We start from the raw sequence: 18157 nt of genomic DNA, 5'->3' as shown, positions 1-18157 counted from the left end.
TTCCCCTTTGTCCTCTTCCGTAGAACTGTTTACGACGGAGGCATCTCACCTGAGGACGCTGAGGGTTCTAGACCAGGTGTTCTTCCAGAAGATGAGGGACGTCCTGAGGCCAGACGAGCTGTCCTGCATCTTCCCCAACCTGAAACAAGTCTACGAGCTCCATGGTGGGTGTGTGCGTGTGTGTAGTGTGTTAAAACGTTCAATGTGAAAGAATACATTTCCAAAGATTTGCACACATTTTCACGATTTTGCAAAAATAGCAGATCTACAAGCGTGTGTGTGTGTGTTGAAGGCGTGCGCTTGTATTTCTATACCTGTGAGGACCAAATGTCCCCAGAAGTATAGTAGAAAAGAAGAGGAATATTATGGTTAAAATATATATAATTTGAGTTCTCTCGGGTTTCGTTTAGGATTAGGCATAGAGGTTAGGTTTAGGGGCCCAGAGCAGCCATCTGCTTGGTGAAGCTGAAACTGAAACCGAAGCTCTACAAGGTCACAATGCCGTGTCTGTTTGAGCTTGTGACATTGGCGTGCAAATGAGTATAACTCAGTATAAAGTAAGGCTTTTAAGGTCATGGTTAAAAATATCATTGTCGTCCTAATTTCCTTATATCTAACAAAATGTACTGTGTATGAGCGTGCATGACCTGTATGTGTGCTTGTCTCTGCATGCACTCTCATACGTGTCTACAGTCTGCCTCTCATACTATGCCTGCATTAGTAACACTAGCTCTGCTTTGTGTACACTGAAACCAGTTGTCATTTGGGTCAATATGTATTCAGACTCCGTCCGAGCAAATATGTATTCAGACTCAGAGCAGTGTGTGGCACTGGTAATGGTAAATCTCTGCCCATAGGCCTGCTTTGTCAATATGGATTGTTGTATTTAATGGACCCAACATATAGGCACAATATGTATGATTGTATTTAATGGACTCACTCAACATAGAGGCACACTTGCTGTTTTGTTGAGGCATAATACTGAGTGATATGTTCTGTCTGCCGCCCCTATGTTAGTTAGGGCGGTTGTGGCTCAGGAGGTAGAGCAGGTCGTTCAATGATCCCTGGGTCAGCGGATCGAATCCCGGCTCCTCCTGTCCATATGTCGAAGTGTCCTTGGGCAAGGCACTGAACCCTACATTGCCTCCAATGAGTTGGTCGGTGTGAGCTTGCCACCATTGGTGTGTGAATGTGGGAAGTGAGGACGCTGGCGTCGACTGTTCGCCGCTTCACCTCCCAATGTATGAATGAATGAACCATTGTAAAGCGCTTTGAGCACTTTGAAAAGCGCCATAAAAATGCTATTCATGTTTTAGTTTTTTTTTTCTTCACTGTTCTAAAGCATGTAGTCCAAAGTCACTGCTCTCACAACTGTTGCAACAGGCTGGTGTTCAAGCTGAGTTCAGGTCAGGTCTGACTGAGCCACGTTTCAGTTTGAACCTAAACAGGTGTGTTGTAAAACCCGGCCAGACCAAAGTGGTTTAACACATTTATCACTTGAGTAATCGATAAGAAAACCCTCTTCCCTGCCGATATTTTTTTGAGTGGTGCAACCACTTGGGAACAGTACAGTCACCACTTGATTCAGTTCTCTCATTCATCTGTTTTGGTGTTATGTTGCAGCAAACCTCTGTGAGGCGATGAAGAAGCGAAGAGAGTCTCCTGTCGTTGAGAAGATCGGGGACATTATGTTTGCCAGGGTGAGTGTTTGTTTATTAATGCATCTGTGTACAACCCAACCCCTTGTGTCTCGGCCACTTTGAACCTGTCGTCTCTACTTTGTGCTTGTAATAGAGCGTTGTGGTCCCGCCCCCGACGAGTTCCGGAAGATAATTTCCCATTCATTTTTCCCATAGACGTTTCAGAAAGTATTTATTTAAAGAACGAACAAATGATTAGAAAGGACAAAAGTGCAAGGTACAACACTTTCTTTTATTTCTTAGACTTTTACTTGCTAATTATTTGTTCGGTCCCCAAATTTCTTTGTTTATTGTCATGATTTGTCAGGAGCCGAGTTGGCTTTGTCTGAGGCTTAAAGGTCTTTAAATAATTACTTTTTGAAACGTCTATGGAAAAAATGAATGGGAAACTCTCTTCTGGGCCGCTGGTCGTTCTGAAAGAGGGCGGGACGGCGACGCTCTGCAAAAGTGTTGAACGGGAATGAACGCAAGTCTTAGTAGCTAAGCTTGAGTGATTACTTGTTATGGTAAAGCTTGTTTGGAGGGAATCACTTTAGCGTGTGTGTGTGTGTGTGTGTGTGTGTGTGTCTCAGTTTGAGGGGCCAGCAGGAGAGGAGTTCTTGGACCACGTGTCCCAGCTGTGTAATCAGCAGTCTGAGGCACTGGAGCTCATCAAGAACAAGCAGCGGAAAGATCCACGCTTTGCGCACCTTATCCAGGTAACACACCCATATATGGAGTTCTTTGTCAGGCATTCCCAAACATGGAGTCTATGTAGATGTCAGAACATCATTGTGATGTCAGAACATCATTGTGATGTCAGAACAAACATTGACAGATAAGTGCTAATAGATGGCTTACATTGGTTAAGAATCTGAGTTTGTGTCGAAGTGTCCTTGAGCAAGACACTGACTGAAGCCCTAATTGCCCCCGATGTGCAGGTTGGTGCCTAGCATGTTTTCCTCCGCCATCGGTGTGAACGGGTGAATGTAATGCACAATCTATGTAAATCTATAAATGCACCATTTACCATTTATTCATCAGTCTCTCTTCCAGTGTTAATTTTGTTGACTAAGACTAAAGACTAAGTCGACTAAGGTTTTTCAGAAGACTAAATAGGACTAAGACTAAATGGTGTGTTATTCAAAAGACTAAGACTAAATCAAAATATTGTGAAAAGAATTAACACTGGTCTCTTCATATGCCAATAGTAAATTATGTAAAAGATTTTAAATTGATAGGCCTGGCCAACCCACTGAAGAGAAAAATAAACCAGCCACATAACTGTGGTGGTCCGCCTGTTGGCGTCACCCTGAAACCAACAACCAATACAATTTGGGACACAAATTGAAAAATCACAATTTTCCTAATGCCTATATGCAATTTTTCCACTATTTAAATAAATAATATATATAATAAATAATATTGTATACATATTTTCCATGTGTGTCTGACAAGATTTTGACTTCCAACTCTTCCACAGGTAATAAATAAATAAACAGCATTTAGTGTTTACTAGTGAACTGAGCTGTGCATGTGTTGCTTTCATATAGGAGTGTGAAGCCAGCCCTCACTGCAGGAGACTGCAGCTCAAAGACCTGCTGGTGTCAGAGATGCAGAGACTAACCAAGTATCCTCTACTGCTGGACAACATCATCAAACACACAGAAGGTGAGTGCAGGGCGCACGCACGCGCACACACAGACCCCTTTTCCACCGGTTGGTTCCCAATGGGAACCGGTTCAGTTCTTTTTGGTTCTTAGTCCATGAGCCAGAACTCCAAAATTGGAATGTTAATTATGAATTGAGTATACAAAACCATACCTATATTAAATTGTTCACCATGAAACTTCCCCAGTTGATTACTTACACGAAGACAATATTTTATTTTTAAATATGCAAATGAGTAAAAAATTGAAAATATGAAATGGCTACTACTGTGGAAGGTAAGTTATCATATATTAATTTACTTATATTGATCCTATAAACAATTTAATAAAGGAATTGTTTTGCCCACTCAATTCATAATTAACTTTCCAATTTTGGAGCTCTGGCTCATGAACTAAGAACCAAAAACACCTGAACCGGTTCCCATTGGGAACCAACTGGTGGAAAGGTGGCACTGGCCTACTTGGAACAATGCAAGTTGGAAATGCATGCCCCACACAGTTATTTTATCTGTGTCCCTTTTATGCCCCTACTGAACTCCATACTGTAGTATGGTGTTCTTTGTCAGGCATGCTCAAATATGGAGTCTTATCTATGCAGATTCAGAACATCATTGTGATGTCAGAACAGGCCAGCTCCATATATGGAGATCTAGGGGTGATCAGGTGTGATAGTGGCTAATTTGGGCCTCGTCCAAAGCCTGGGCAGAGGCCTTTTGTGGCGGTTCTGGACAACCGTGGGTCCGACCGACTCAAGGCCGGGCACTGCACTCCCTGTGGTGATGTGGAACGCGTGTGTCGAATTTGAAGGTGGGGCGAACGGTTCTGGAGTTATGTGGTTTACAGACGTACACACAGAGACATGGTGCATTTATAGTTAGATGGCGAATAAAACGTGGACCCTCTGGTTTTCCTCCAGCTGGCTCGTCGGATCTCCCGTACCTCCAGCAGGCCCTGGCATATTGTCGTGGTATACTGCAGGATGTCAACGAGGTGGTCCGGATAACGGAACACCGGCAACGACTCAACCAGTACCAGCGCAGGCTGGATGCTGCCCCTCAGTTCAAGGTCAACAACTTTATCTGGCATATGTGTGTGTGTTTGTGTGGCTGTGTGCGTGTGCGACTGTGCGTGTATGCGTGTCCAGACACACTCCTGTCTAATCTATTGTTTTTGTGTTACTGCTGCTTCCAACAGAGTCTTAATCTGAGCACAAAGACGATGATCCACGAGGGTCCCCTCACTTGGAAAGTCAGCAAAGAAAAGACATTAGGTACGGATTTATACATGTATACATACACAAAACACAAGATACAGAATCAAACATGCACACGAAAGACGTTATGAAGTTCACAGCTCTACTGTGTACTTAACATGTCATGATGTAACTAGTCTAAGACCAATTAACAAGACGTATAGCTCCGTTGTACAATCAATTCGAAATTAATGATGATGAAACGTCTCTGAAAAGCCCCCAAAACCGGGAGGTTGTTTCATTACTACTAATCAAAGGACCTAAAAACGTGTCCACACGTCCCGGGCCTCTTACGGGTGTAATTATGGAGACGTGTGCAAACGTCCTGGGCATCATAGGTGTTAACTATCACCATTTATTATTCCCTACCACATGCAGAGATCCAGGCGTTGCTGCTATCAGACTGCCTGGTCCTGCTGCAGAGGGGCCCAGACGAGAGGCTGCTTCTCCGCTGCCCGTCCCGTTGGCTGGGCGGGGGCGGAGGCGGGGGCGCCGACACCAAGACCTCCTTCAGCCCCCTCGTCAAGCTGGACTCGCTGTTGGTTCGCGATGTGGCCACAGGTTTGTTGAAGCATGTCAAGTAAAGGGGATCGGGCCATTAGAACCAATAACCAACTTCATATTGCTGTGGGTTAAATCACATAAAATGAGAAGCACGGTTTTCTTTTTCTTTTCTTTCCTTTTTTCTTATACTGTAAATCAACAAACGGACATGAATTCATGTCCTGTTCCTTGCCTCTGAATTTGTCTTTCCTTTAATGTTGTATGATAACAACTTAACTAACATTTAACTATTTAGGACTTTGTCATTTGAGTGTCACGATCTACAAGCTCACAACACGTTGCAAAGCTTTTTTTTTTTGCTCTTTTTTTTTAAAATTGAAAACGTTTCAATTTTCTTTCATTCTTATTCAGTTAACTTTCTATTTTAATTTGTGCCTTATATCTATACATTTCTAAAGATTAGTTTGGACCTCCGATGGATGACATTTCTGTGTGTTTGGTTTTTGTTCTCCCCAGACATTAAGGCCCTCTATGTTATCAGCACCATGGAGAGGCAGATCTATGAGCTGGTAGCAGGGACCTCCTCAGAGAAGAACACGTAAGACCTGAGACAAGATTCTACTTACATTTTTCTGAAAAACCTTTCATGTCAAGGACCCCACCAAATAATTCTTATTAGGCCGCCGACCCCCATCTGAAAATATTTTGTTCCATGGACCCCCCCCCCCCCCAGCAGCAAAGATTAAAGTAAAAAATGTTCACTGTGAACGAATATAAATTCAAAGATTTGCAGATCTACAAGCTCGTAGCACGACACTCGGTGCCGCACTATGAGCTTGTAGATCTGTTATTTTTCAACAGATAAAGTATAAAATAAAGTGGTTAAAAGCTAAGGCGACCCAGACGTATCCTCAGGTCTAAATGGGTTAAATTGTCTGTCTCCGCTAGTTTAACTCGTCCTGACTGACGGTTTGTGCCATTTTCCAGTTGGAAAGACTTACTTGAAAAGACTATCTTACTGGCTGGAGGAGGCTCGTCACCTTTAACCAATCACGGATCCACCACACCTATATCGTGAGTGACTAATGATTAATGCATTATCAAAAATACAAGAATGTCATTTTTTGTTTCAAGTCACTGTTGTAAATGTCTTTAATGCTGATGAACTGAAAATGGTTTTCAATTCTGATGAATTGAAAATGGTGGACCCTGTTGTGAATAATTGTGACAAATAAGACAATAAGTTCACAAAGTAACAGTTTTTGTATTGACTTTCGTTTGAAATGTACCCAATCTGCATACTGTGAAATAAAAATTTAAATCAATCAATCAATAGAATGCAGATGTAGATTTCCTTGTGTGTATGTGGAGGACCACGTCACTTCTAGTTTTGTTTTCAATTGTTGAATTAATAAGCACTGGTAAATACGATGTCTCGTGTCTCTCACAGTTCCCCTGGCATCTGCAATTCTTCCCCGGTTTCACCAAGCAGCCATCTCACCTCAGGTGAGAGTTACTTCATTAACCAGTAGACATTAACAAGTATAACATTTTTAGCAAAAGCATCTATACAGTATTTCAGTCAACCCTTCATTCCTAACAGCTATCGTCAGCAACAAATGATCTACCGTAACCTCCACTGATAAACAGCACTAGTAAAATGTGTAACTGGATTTTGCTTTATGAAAACGGTATCATGTTCTTCTCAGTTTTTAACAATTGATTCAACTCGTCTCCCAGATGACTCTATGACAGAGCGATCGGTTTCCATGGGGACGGATTCCTCCACTGGCGATGAAGCTCTCACACCCACCACACCCACGGACCAATCGGCATCCTTCCTCTGCAGTGATGTGCAAGCTCTTGGCGTGGCAGAGGCCGCTCTCCAAGACGGTGAGAATGAAAGCCTGTTGGCAGTTCTACCAACACCACTAATTACCATGCCACAGAAATTATCTAGTTACTTATACCCCTTAACCTCATTCAGTGTCGGACATAGTTGAGAAGGATGTGATGTTATTGACATTTCTTTAATCAACTTTTCAACAATCCATTGTCCATCAGTCGACTTTGAGGCTTAGTCAGGTTTTTGGCCAGGACTAGACTGAGCTGTGGACATTGCTCTGTGCCCTTTTTTTATTTCTGTTTTTGTGTTATGTCAAATGTGTGTGTATACGTGTTGCATACAAGGCCGCTGGGCCGTAAGACAAATGTCAGTGCGAACGGACAATAAAGTACTATATCATATCATTCGGAGTCGCAGACACGGACTGTGTTATTTGCTCCTACATGCATGTTTCTTTGGCTTGTTGTTCACAGTGGAAACGCTGAGGCAGCTCATCTTCAGAGATCTGGAAGAGGACGACTGGAGCAGCCACGACTCGGACGACACGCCCACCAACGAGGCAGCCAATGACCGGCAGAGGCCCGAGTCCCTGGAGACCGTCCTCAGCTGCAGCACCGACCAATGGGATGCAGAGCCTGAGGACGACTGCCTTCCTCCTGAGGCCCCGCCCCCCGAGGAGGAGGCGGAGCAACAGCAGCGTAGTTTTCAGGTTATGAGGAAAGGTAAAGATACTTCTAGGAATCATTGAGTGTCCCGTTGCTCTACCAAGGTTGACCATTCACTTTCTATTCAGCCAATTCAACAAAACGTGTTTGTTTTTTATTTTTTTTACATATTCACTGTACGGTGTGATAAAATAATCATACCCTTAGGCGCTGCAATTAATTACACTTCTGGCCTGGGTATTGGTTAGTATTTTAATTGACTGAATTAAAGGTGAATAGAGACTTGAATGAACTTGGCAACTGGCCCTTTGTGGTGTGGGTAAACTTTCTGCAAAGGCCGGCTTTTCCTCTGCATGATTTCCACACACACACACACACTCTGAATAATTCTTTTGTGGTGGTTTCTCATTCACTTCTTTTTCTGCTACTTCTTTTTCTGCCTGCTCTTCATTCCCTCTCACTTAATGTGCAACACACAAACACTTCCCATACTGTTTCCACACACACACACACACACGCACACACACATGCACTACCTTCTTCTTCACGTCTATCCTCTGCATAGCTGTGGTTGCGGGCTGTCCTTCTATCCCTGACGACATCACCGATGATGTCGGCCTCCCCTTCGACCAATCATCTGAGCCGAGAGGCGAGGCCACAGAGCAGCGTAATGGTAACCAGATAGTGTCCTGTAGGCACCTCAATGCAGTCACATCCTTGTTGAAAGTCTTCTGTCCTGCCAAACTGGGATCAAATAGTATTTTTCCAAATATACTATACTGGTTTAGTTTCTCGACTTCTTTTGTGCCCACTGAATGTTGCGTAACACACTAAACAATACACTATAGACTACAGGGAGTTTTGGAAAGCTTGGACAATCACAGGAAAGTATCGCATATGTTTTTGTATGTGTCATATGACATTGCATGCATAGTCCTGATGAGGCCTACTCCTTCCCTGCTGGTAGTCCATGCAGGTCAGAACAAAGACGGTGGTTTAATTCAGTCATAAACACGCGTCAGTCTCCTGCTACACAAGAAATCCATAGGAAGGTTAGCGCTTCATTTAAAATGTTGATACGCTTTTAGCCTAATTAGTTCTACTGGGTGCTTGAGTACTACTGATCAAGAAGGCATTTGTAGAATGGATCAGCCTCGGGTCTAAATGGGTAGAGTCACAGCGTCTGAGAGTAAATGTACTTTAGTTCCTTCCCCCAACCACCCAGCCCCCCCCGCGTCCTCGCTCTCATAATGACGAGGCCCTGTCTGTATGTCTCAGGGAACGTCTTCTACTTGGTGATGCCAACGGAGCACGGCGAGAGCATCACGGATGACTCCCACGACCCCGCCACCCCCACCGCCCCTACTACCGCAGCGGTGTTGTTCCCTCTGCCCCCAGAGGAGGAGGTGCTGTCGTCCTCCCCAGGCCGGCCTGGGGAGGACGAGGAGGAGGAAGCACGCTGCGCCACAGACACGGACCTGTCGGACCTCCCTGTGCAGCCGGAGGAGGAGCAGGACGTGGAATTGTGCCATTTGGAGGAGCAGGCGGGCCCCCAGAGTCACGTCATCACTAACGTAGATGAGATCTTCCACACAATCGAGGTGCTGATGGGCAAGTTGCACCGGCTAAGGGTGAGTTACTAATACCAGCCAGGGTGAGTTGCCTTGCGCCATTGAATGTGTGGTCAGCCGATCTTCCCGTTATCATCCCATAGGCATTGTTTTAACTAGGGATGTCAGGGGTTAACCGGTTACCCGGTTACCCGACCGTTAAGAAACATCCGGTTATTTTTATCAGCTTTAACGGTTAATTTGCATAATAATAAATGCGTGTTCTGATCTTAAATCCCTTTATTTTAGATCGTTTTTAGTAATAGTACAACATAAACATTACAGAGACTGTAGTTGTCACTGTACAATACTTTAAAACAGTTGTCATGTTGCACACATGCCTAAAATTGCTATTTGCGCCGCCCAGCTTGTCGCACTCCAGGCTGCATGAACAGCGCTCGGGCTCTGCCCCCTCAATGTCCCCGTTCTCTGTTGTACTTCAATGGCTAGTTGGCTACAAGTTACAACGGTAGCTTTGCGGTAGTCAAAATGTTAGCGAGTGACAGCGAGACGAGATGAACACATGTCGACCGTATCAATGCAGAGACCTACATTATTAAATCCATTATTGGCCATTTGGCCTGGAGGGAGAACGTTTACAGCCGCCGCTGCCTTCTCCTATCCGTCTCCACACTGGCATGGCTTACGGCTATCAAAAGTTAGCCATGTGCTATCGATGTTTGAGGGTTTTCTCGTCAGCGAAAAGTCAACAAACAGAACACGGTGACATGCATACTGATCTTCCTTAATAATAAAAAAAGGCTTAGCTCATGCGTCCAGTGGCTTTATAGGTATAGGTTGCTCAGTTCTGGACTGGATTTATTTATGTGTTGGACTAGAACCGGCGGACCTCTGTACTGTAGATGCGCAGATGCATTCATCAGCATCATGCAGATGCGATGCGTTGTTTATTGACAACAATTTATTTATATTGTTAAATGTTGCTTTTTTGTTTGTCTTTTAAAAAGGAGCATAAATAAATGTATACCATTCGTCTACCAACTTTAATTATGTAGCCTATACAATACATGCATATTACATTTGGGGTAGCCTATTAAAAAAAGAAAAAAAATCAACCACTATCCGGTAATGAACCGGTTAATCCTAACGGGTAACCGGTTGGGAAACTATCCGTTACTGACATCCCTAGTTTTAACTGCATGCCTGTTTTAATGCTGTTTTGTTTTGCTTTTGTTTTTATTATCTTTTCTGCTCTGTAAAGCACTTTGAGCTACATTTATGTATGAAAGGTGCTATATAAATAAATTGTATTATTATTATAGCTATGGTGGTTCAGTAGTCCCTACTGGCCCTCCAGGAGCCTCTGGTAGGTTAGGTTGTTGCCAACCTTCGCAACGTTCGGTACGCCAACTCGCTCGCTTTAGCTCGCTCAGTGGTACCTCTCGTGCCTCAAGTCTGCATCTCACGGCGCTCCTCCGAACTGTTTAGAACCCAGGACGTTGGGGTTGAAAGTCTTTATGATTAGCGAGGCTTGCTGCCGAGGCTTGTAGTATGGTTTTTTTATCAACGACAACAAAATATTATTTGGGTCTGAGAGGCTAAATCTCATCAAATGGTGGTCTTGGCTCAAATGCCAAATACATAATGGGCCTTGATATGAAAAGGGTTGAAAAGCACGGCGTTAGAAATATGGAAATGGTAGTTTTCTGGCCTGCATCAACGATATGCTGCATATAATTTGACCAGAGCTAATAATTGTAATGTTTTAAGTTCACCGTCTTGTGTCCATCCCTCCCTCCATCCATCCCCAGGACATTGAGAAGGCTCACCAGGAGCTCCTTAAAACCCTCAGAGAGTCCTCAACCAATCAGGAGTCAGAGGAGCGGCCGTGTGCTTCGACAACTGTCTCCAGGACGCCATCTCTGGACCGCGGCTCAGGGGACGGTGAGTGAGTTGGGCTCCCAAGTTCACTGTGGCAGGTTTGGATTTCGCAACCATAGAGTTATAAAGGATAGCCTCTGGGCCGTTCGAGTTGCAACCCGATATAGTAAATAATGTTGTAGCAAGAGTGTTTGCCCCCCCCCCCCCCCCCCCACTGCCACTCAAAGTGACTACTGGCCAATCACAGCGCGTCCTTGCACAACCCGTGGAGGCTTTCGAAGGACGCGGCGGGGTACGTAGTTGGGTGTCGTTTCAGTCACTGTCCTTCATCAGGGTATCCTCATACAAATACCAACGAAGTCGCCCTTTTACCAAAAGGGCGACTTCGCTCGGGCGTACAGTATTCCTAAAGTAACCTAAGTAAATTATGCTTAAACGGTTAAACCTAACCTTATTCCTAACCTTAACCCCAGTAAAACTATGCCTAACCCTAAACTTATTGGTAACCTTATTCTCAGTAAAACAAAATAAAGAATACAAGAACCGCCGCACCGAGTGGTCGGCGTGAGGTCAGCGTTAAAAAAAAACAAGGGCGAGATGGAACATAATATAACATTACACAAACTATGTAACACAAGTCATTTTTCGCCAAACGGGCTGCGCGATTGCAGCCTAATGTCTACCGGAACAGATCTACAAGCTCACAACGTGCTGCAGCGTGATCCTATGCCCTAGTGGTGGTGTAGCAAAAACGTTGGCATGAAATTTGGAATGGAATCATATTCTATATTCTATGCCTTATTTTTTGCTACAATGCCAGACAGTCTTTGGGCGTTACACATAGGAGTAAGAGACTCATTATTGTGTCTGGAAATTGGGTTAAATATTCTGGAATGTTTTTGTAAAAGTTTTAAAAATTCATTGGTAAAAAATGTGTGTGATACCTGAATAAATAAAAGTTTGTACGTGAGACTTGTTTTGTGTTTCTCCATGTTGGCTGTTCTATCCTAGGCATTTGTCCTTGTAGGTGTGCAAAAGTACTTTATTTCAGCGTTACAAATCTTTTCAAATCAACTTACTTTGGTTGAATTAAAGAATGGCTTAAATGGATATACCTGTGAAAGAAGAGCTGATATAATTTAGACGGTAACGGATGAATCTTTTTATTATTTTAGATTTTTTGTCATCTAATCCAGGCAAGGAGGGCAGCAGTCCAGCAGAACTCAAGATCCAGTCCACTGGATTCTGACGTCACCTCACTGTCTGTGAACTGACGGACACACACACTTGGTCGCTGGCGTGAACAAGAGACAAGTACACACACGCGCACATATACAGTAACGTACTTGGCGATCAGACTCAGTCAGGCACCTCAGCCTCACACCCCTTTGCACCCCCCCCCCCCCCCCTCCAGCCTCTGCATGCACACCCACTGTAACAACCCAGGAAGGACCGCTGTGCTGGGATACCAGGAAGTCTAGACGCCTGACCAATCGGGGGGGGGGGGTGGGGTGGTTTACCTCCCACGATTGCCGAGGTCGCGACGAGCACCTGCTGCACTCGTGGAACATGAAGGAAGAAGAAGAAAAAAAACGTTTAAAAATCAAAGGTGGAGAAGTGAAATGTTGAAACGGCGAAGGGAAGATTGTTTGAAGAACAAATAAAGGGGAAAAGTTGGAAGAACCCTTACTGGACAACGGAGGGGCGTGTGCGTGCGTGCGTGCGGGGGAGGTTCATGAAGGAGAACCGTACGTGGGCGACATTTTGAAAGATGGGAGGACTAGTAGTCACTTGCGTACTTTGAGCTGGTTGAAGGAAAACGGGAGCAGGAAAGTGTTGAATTGTTCAAGTAAATAATAGACCAAGGGACCCGCAATCCCAGCACTTTACCCACAAATTATGCATCCCTACCCCCCCCCCCCCCCCCCCTCCCTCCCCATCTTCGGTTGCTTTTACACTGAATTCACCTACCGCTGAAGCCGAAGGACTGTGTCTGTATATAATTCAGGTTATTTGCACTGGGTCATCATCATTGAGGATACCAATATAACACAACACTCAAACGTTTGTCTGTGTTATTCACGCAACCTGGCCCCATTATTACGCTCTCCTCCTCCTCCCTCACAACTGGTTAGAGCAGTGGTTCTCAAAACATTCGACTGAGGGTACAAATGGAACATTTGGTTTCCATTTGTACACTCTCAGAGAAACAGAGGGTCCTTAGTTGGACCTCACTTTGAGAAGCACTGTGGTAGAGACAATAAAAATGTTGTTTGTGTGTTATTTTTGGGAACACGTACGCTGACGTTTAACTCAGTGCTTTACGCATGTCAGCGTTGTCCGACTCCACTAGTCGGTGCAACATATGGATCACTATATCGCTCCTGTTGATCACAGATTAAGTTATAGAAAATAAAACATAGTCTTGCGTAGCCAGACAACTATTCCACAATCTCCGAATGCTACAGTATATAGAGTCTGGAACAACGCCTCCCTGGAAGCTGAAAGAAAAGGGAAGTTGGTCATTTCCGTTCACAAAAATATATTAAACTATCTTTAGGCCTACACTTTATTTAAATTCCATTTCTATAGCAACAAGCTATATAGGCTTTTGATTATTATTTTTTTACATTTGGAGCTTCCATTGCACATTGCACTGCATGACGAAAGCATTTGAAAATTGTGGGAGTCGACGGTCTGACTTCGAGAGACTATAGAAGAAAACACTACTGCTACTACTGCGCTGTTTGCTACTGAAGAGCTGTGTTGTGTGTGGCCCTCCTTCCATAGCGCTGTTCTAGAGACCCACAGGGATTACCACAACAAACAGTTTCAGTGAATACATAGTTGTATGCATCTTTTTTTTTGTTCTTGTTAAGAAGGTAGATGGAACACAGGCAATTTTTTAGTGTGCTTAGAAACTGAAGGGGGGAGGCTTATATATAAAAAACTTGAACCCTCTGTGGCAGGTTTACCAGGAGAAGAAAAACTGCTTGCCAAAAAACAAAGTCAAAAGTAGAATCTCTGCATTGTCTTAGAAATTGCCTGTGCGTCACTCAGGCCTGTCTCTACTGTATTGAGTGTAACACATGTGAACCAGCCATCCCTCTGTCCCACTCAGTAATATGCATAGATCAGTGTTATTCAGCCATGGGACATGGTGGGTGTCTATCCCATTTAGGACTGAGGCCGATGTTTGCTATATACTGTAGATGGCAACAAGAACCCCAAAAGGGGTTCCCGTCCTGAATGGGCTATGCAGGTTTTCATTCCAACCAGAACAATGCAAACCAGGAGGGCCATTTCACTATTTTGGTTTCACCCTCTCTGATTGAACATGAGCTATTGGTGAAATAGTCTGCAACACACTGGATCAAGCTCCACGAATTAATTATGATCAGCTAAATAAATACATTAAAAAAAAAATTACAAACATAAATGTCCTTTTTTGGACTGTTTCACTGTCTAGCACCTGGGACTTTATCTGTTGAGGCCTTTCGTCGGTTGGAATGAATGTCTAGATAATTCTCCCGGGCCTCAGTGTCACATGTTCGCATAAAACTGTCTTAGATATAGCGTTTTTTATGTTACTCTAACCACCTCGCCCAAGCCTGAAAACCATGAAGGGACTGTTATATTTACCAAGTAGCATTGTAGCAACACACTCCCTCTTCCCCTCGTGCACAGAACAGAACTTATATTTATTGGGAGAAAAGGAGAAAAAAAAATATTGAAATGTGCATGCGCCTATCTCCGCCAGACTATCTACGTCAGTACTATGACGTTAGTCATCTACCATATTGAGCAAACTTAAAGGTTCATCAGTTTCCATTGACTTTTCCCATATAAAATGTATAAAGTTCTAAAAAGTAAAGCAATATTAATAATGTATGAAAAGAAAAGTAAGCATATGGCCTACTAGTAGTGTGCACAAGACATTTAACACTGATTGGTCCAGAGATAATGGGCCCTATTTTCGTCAGTAATAAACGCCTTATCCCTAAACCTTTGGCTTATTATTACTATGTTTTTCCCAAATGATAAAGGCAAAGTTTAGGGATAAGGGGTTTAGCACTGACAAACAGGGCCCAATAAGTCTGAAAGATTCCATTTGAAAGAGTCTGTACATGTGGGCAAAGTAACGTTGTGGATCTGTCCAGAGCCGCAGCATAGATGGTTAAAGTGTATTTTCGTTATACTTGTGCTGTATCGTTATATTGGAGCAGCACAGTTATTTGAATTGCCATTTAATAATACTCGTTGCTGACTGTATCACACAATGTGCTGTTTCTTTGTATTTGAGAAAAGAACGTTGTGTAACTCATCTTGTAGGCCTTTGTTGTTTAGGTCTGTGCAACCGGTGTGCTTTCAAATGTTGAATTTTTTGATTCAATACCGTACAGACCCATGCTTTTGGTTTTCTTATGGTTCTAGACTGCAAGTCCTACGTTGAGGATCCCATTGTCTATCTAGCTGAGCCAACACAGAACACACACTCACTCTGTATTTGAACTGGTTTCAAATATTTTGAAGAGTAGCATTATTGACGAACCTAGGCTCTTTTCCAACCTTGAAACTGGAAACATTACTGCCAAAATTAAGCTAAACCAACTGCTCCTCTTATCTGAGTTTAATCAGATCACTGATTCAGCTGATGTTTTACTTGAGTAGAAAATGTTTTTTGCCCAGAGGAGAGGGAAAATTAACTGTCACTTGTCTTCCTTCTGAATCCCGTGTTAGCGCATACAAGATTTGTAGTGATTTTCATTTTGCACACATTCATTGTGATAAAACAAATGCTATGTGTTTAAAAACTTTTAAGCTTAATTAAAAGAATAGCAGGAGAAAAATGTGTACTGGTAGAAAAAAAACAAGGGACCATTTAAAAACATGCATTACCCAAGCAGGTTCAAACAACTTACAGAGGAGGTTTTCCTAATGAAAGTAATAATATAATAATAATAATAATAATAATAAAGCCTGTATTGGGTCATGACCACTCATGGACTCCAGTAGAACTGCATGCACTACAAAGTAATAAATAAAATCTAAATGAGATGCCAATTGAAGAGAGTTCAGTCAGTGAAGAATTCTAAGGCTGCTAATTATTAAGCATCTCCGTCATGTCAGGTTGATTTAACAAAGGACTAAATATGCATTGTCTCAAACTGCTTGTGTTGAAAATCAATGCAAGATGTCACCCATAATGAAACGCACAAATTCTGTTGTAAAACTATTTTTCCCACCATTTTTTTCCTCATTCCTACAGCATTCTTCATTTTGGGAATTTCTACCTCTTTTGCTTAACTTTATACTCATCAGTGTTTTTCTTTTCTTTATATCTTCTAAAATGACATGACAGTTGAAGCTATAACTTAGCTAAATAACATTATACCTTTTTGTTTTGTTTTTGTAAAATATTGCACAGAGAATCCCTTCCCCCTGCACAGTGCAAACTACTGTATGCATACACATAACGTCTTTAACCACCATCTCGTTGTATTCTTTTTAAAGAGAACACAATCTTGTCCACTAATGTAATATAGAGTCCAGCCCCACTGTTTTCTATATATATATATATGTTTATTTGTTTTCTTGGTTTCATTTTGTTCGTTCTGTAAAGCCTTAGTCTTCATCTTTGATTTTATTTTTGTAGATATGATTTTTAAAAGATGTGTAAATTATTTTTCTTCTCCTGTTTTTAAAAATGGTGAGATTGATAGCTGCACAGAAGGTAAAATGAACTCATGTTTCAGATTCACGTGTTTTGTGAAATTAAAAAAAAGAAAACTGGATACAAAAAAAAGTTGGAAATGTGTTTTTGTGTCTGTGTAAATAGTGAATGGCCAAAAATATTCTTGGTTGTAGAGATTTGTTATTGATTTGCTCTGTGCAGATGGGACTCAAAGACTATTGTCATACCTTAAAAATAATTGACAGTAAAAGAATTTGCCAGGGCTCCTCAGACTTCCGGTAAAAAATAAACAGGCTCTATGTATATCAGCCAATCAGGGATTGACTGATGACGTAACTATGTATGTTTATGTAAAAACAGTGGTTGCTGATTGGCCAAGGGTATCACCAAAACATTCACAATCTCCGATTGGCCGAGCGTGCCGGTGACAATTCACAATCCCTGATTGGCCGAGCCAGTCACAAGCGTACACAGAAGCTGTTGCCAGACCTACCAGACAGGCGTGGACGTTTTCTGCTGTTGGTGTGTCTTTTCCGGGTTTTTAGACAACTGGTGGATGGAAATTAAGCTCCACCCACGCGGCTGATTGCCGAGGGGGCAAGAGTTTCCGGGAATCTGGCCGTTGTGGCATTCAGCCGCGTCGGCCGCGTTCCTTTTCCTAAAAACCCGGAAAAGACGCTGGCCAACAGCAGAACACGGCCGAGGCTGTTTGCTCAGGTCTGGAAACGCTGAGACGCAGCCGGCTACAATGCTATCCCATTGGCTGAGAGGTTGGCGAGAGGCAAAAAGTGTCTGGTTGCCTAGAGACGAGGCAGCCAATCAAGGCGATAGGTAGTCACTAGTCAATACAGCAGCCAATGAGAAAGAGAGGTCGAGTGGGTGTGAAAGCCAAGCAGAGAGAACATAGACCAGCTGTGCTTACACAACAGCTGGTAAAAATCTAAGTGACTGAAAGAGGGTGCCTGCCAAGGCAATGGATGAATGCATGAGCTTCAGTCACAAAAGACTGCTCAACTGGATAATGTTTCAATTGGAAAAAGTGACAAATGTCACACCTGCATTTAGATGTAAATAAGATTCTGAATTTTATTTGCAAAGCTCACATGCAATGGCTGTAATGACAGCAATGAGGAAAAACAAAAGAGACTGAATGTCAATGCAAGACATGATCATACTGTGTCAGCATACTCCACAACAGTTTATCGCAACACCAACTACATACAAGTTGCCTGCCCTACTACACCTTTGCATCGGAGAGGTCATAACAGTCAGCAAGCAGTAGGCCAGTGTATGAAGGGCACTTCATACACAAGGGGCAAGGGCCCCTTGCAGCATTTTGGGCGTACATGGCCTTGCTCAAGGCCAGGAGATCACGTGACTTTAGCAGAGTTGAT

General features: G+C 43.0%; 1 protein-coding gene across 4 annotated transcripts in view; it reads left to right on the top strand.

Annotated features, from left to right (window-relative positions):
* arhgef11 (Rho guanine nucleotide exchange factor (GEF) 11) overlaps positions 1-16870 on the top strand; it is a 38368-nt gene extending 21498 nt beyond the window's left edge. For 2 of the 4 annotated variants that reach the window (XM_083788864.1, XM_083788862.1), the window contains 16 exons: positions 24-164; positions 1624-1700; positions 2273-2398; positions 3233-3350; positions 4266-4414; positions 4544-4619; positions 4980-5162; positions 5622-5703; positions 6093-6179; positions 6556-6611; positions 6846-6998; positions 7425-7673; positions 8182-8289; positions 8895-9247; positions 10999-11131; positions 12244-16870. In XM_083788864.1, the coding sequence (XP_083644990.1) occupies positions 24-164; positions 1624-1700; positions 2273-2398; positions 3233-3350; positions 4266-4414; positions 4544-4619; positions 4980-5162; positions 5622-5703; positions 6093-6179; positions 6556-6611; positions 6846-6998; positions 7425-7673; positions 8182-8289; positions 8895-9247; positions 10999-11131; positions 12244-12317 (2165 nt within the window). In that variant the 3' untranslated portion in view covers positions 12318-16870. The remainder of the gene's footprint in view (positions 1-23; positions 165-1623; positions 1701-2272; positions 2399-3232; positions 3351-4265; positions 4415-4543; positions 4620-4979; positions 5163-5621; positions 5704-6092; positions 6180-6555; positions 6612-6845; positions 6999-7424; positions 7674-8181; positions 8290-8894; positions 9248-10998; positions 11132-12243) is intronic. The other 2 variants (XM_083788863.1, XM_083788865.1) reach the window with 2 other exon arrangements.
* Positions 16871-18157: the final 1287 nt, after the last annotated feature.

The sequence above is a fragment of the Protomyctophum parallelum genome (genome assembly GCF_964188405.1).
Source record: "Protomyctophum parallelum genome assembly, chromosome: 18".
Taxonomy (NCBI): Eukaryota; Metazoa; Chordata; class Actinopteri; order Myctophiformes; family Myctophidae; genus Protomyctophum; species Protomyctophum parallelum.
The sequence above is the reverse complement of the archived record's forward strand: the minus strand, read 5'-3'. Positions and strand labels throughout refer to the sequence as shown.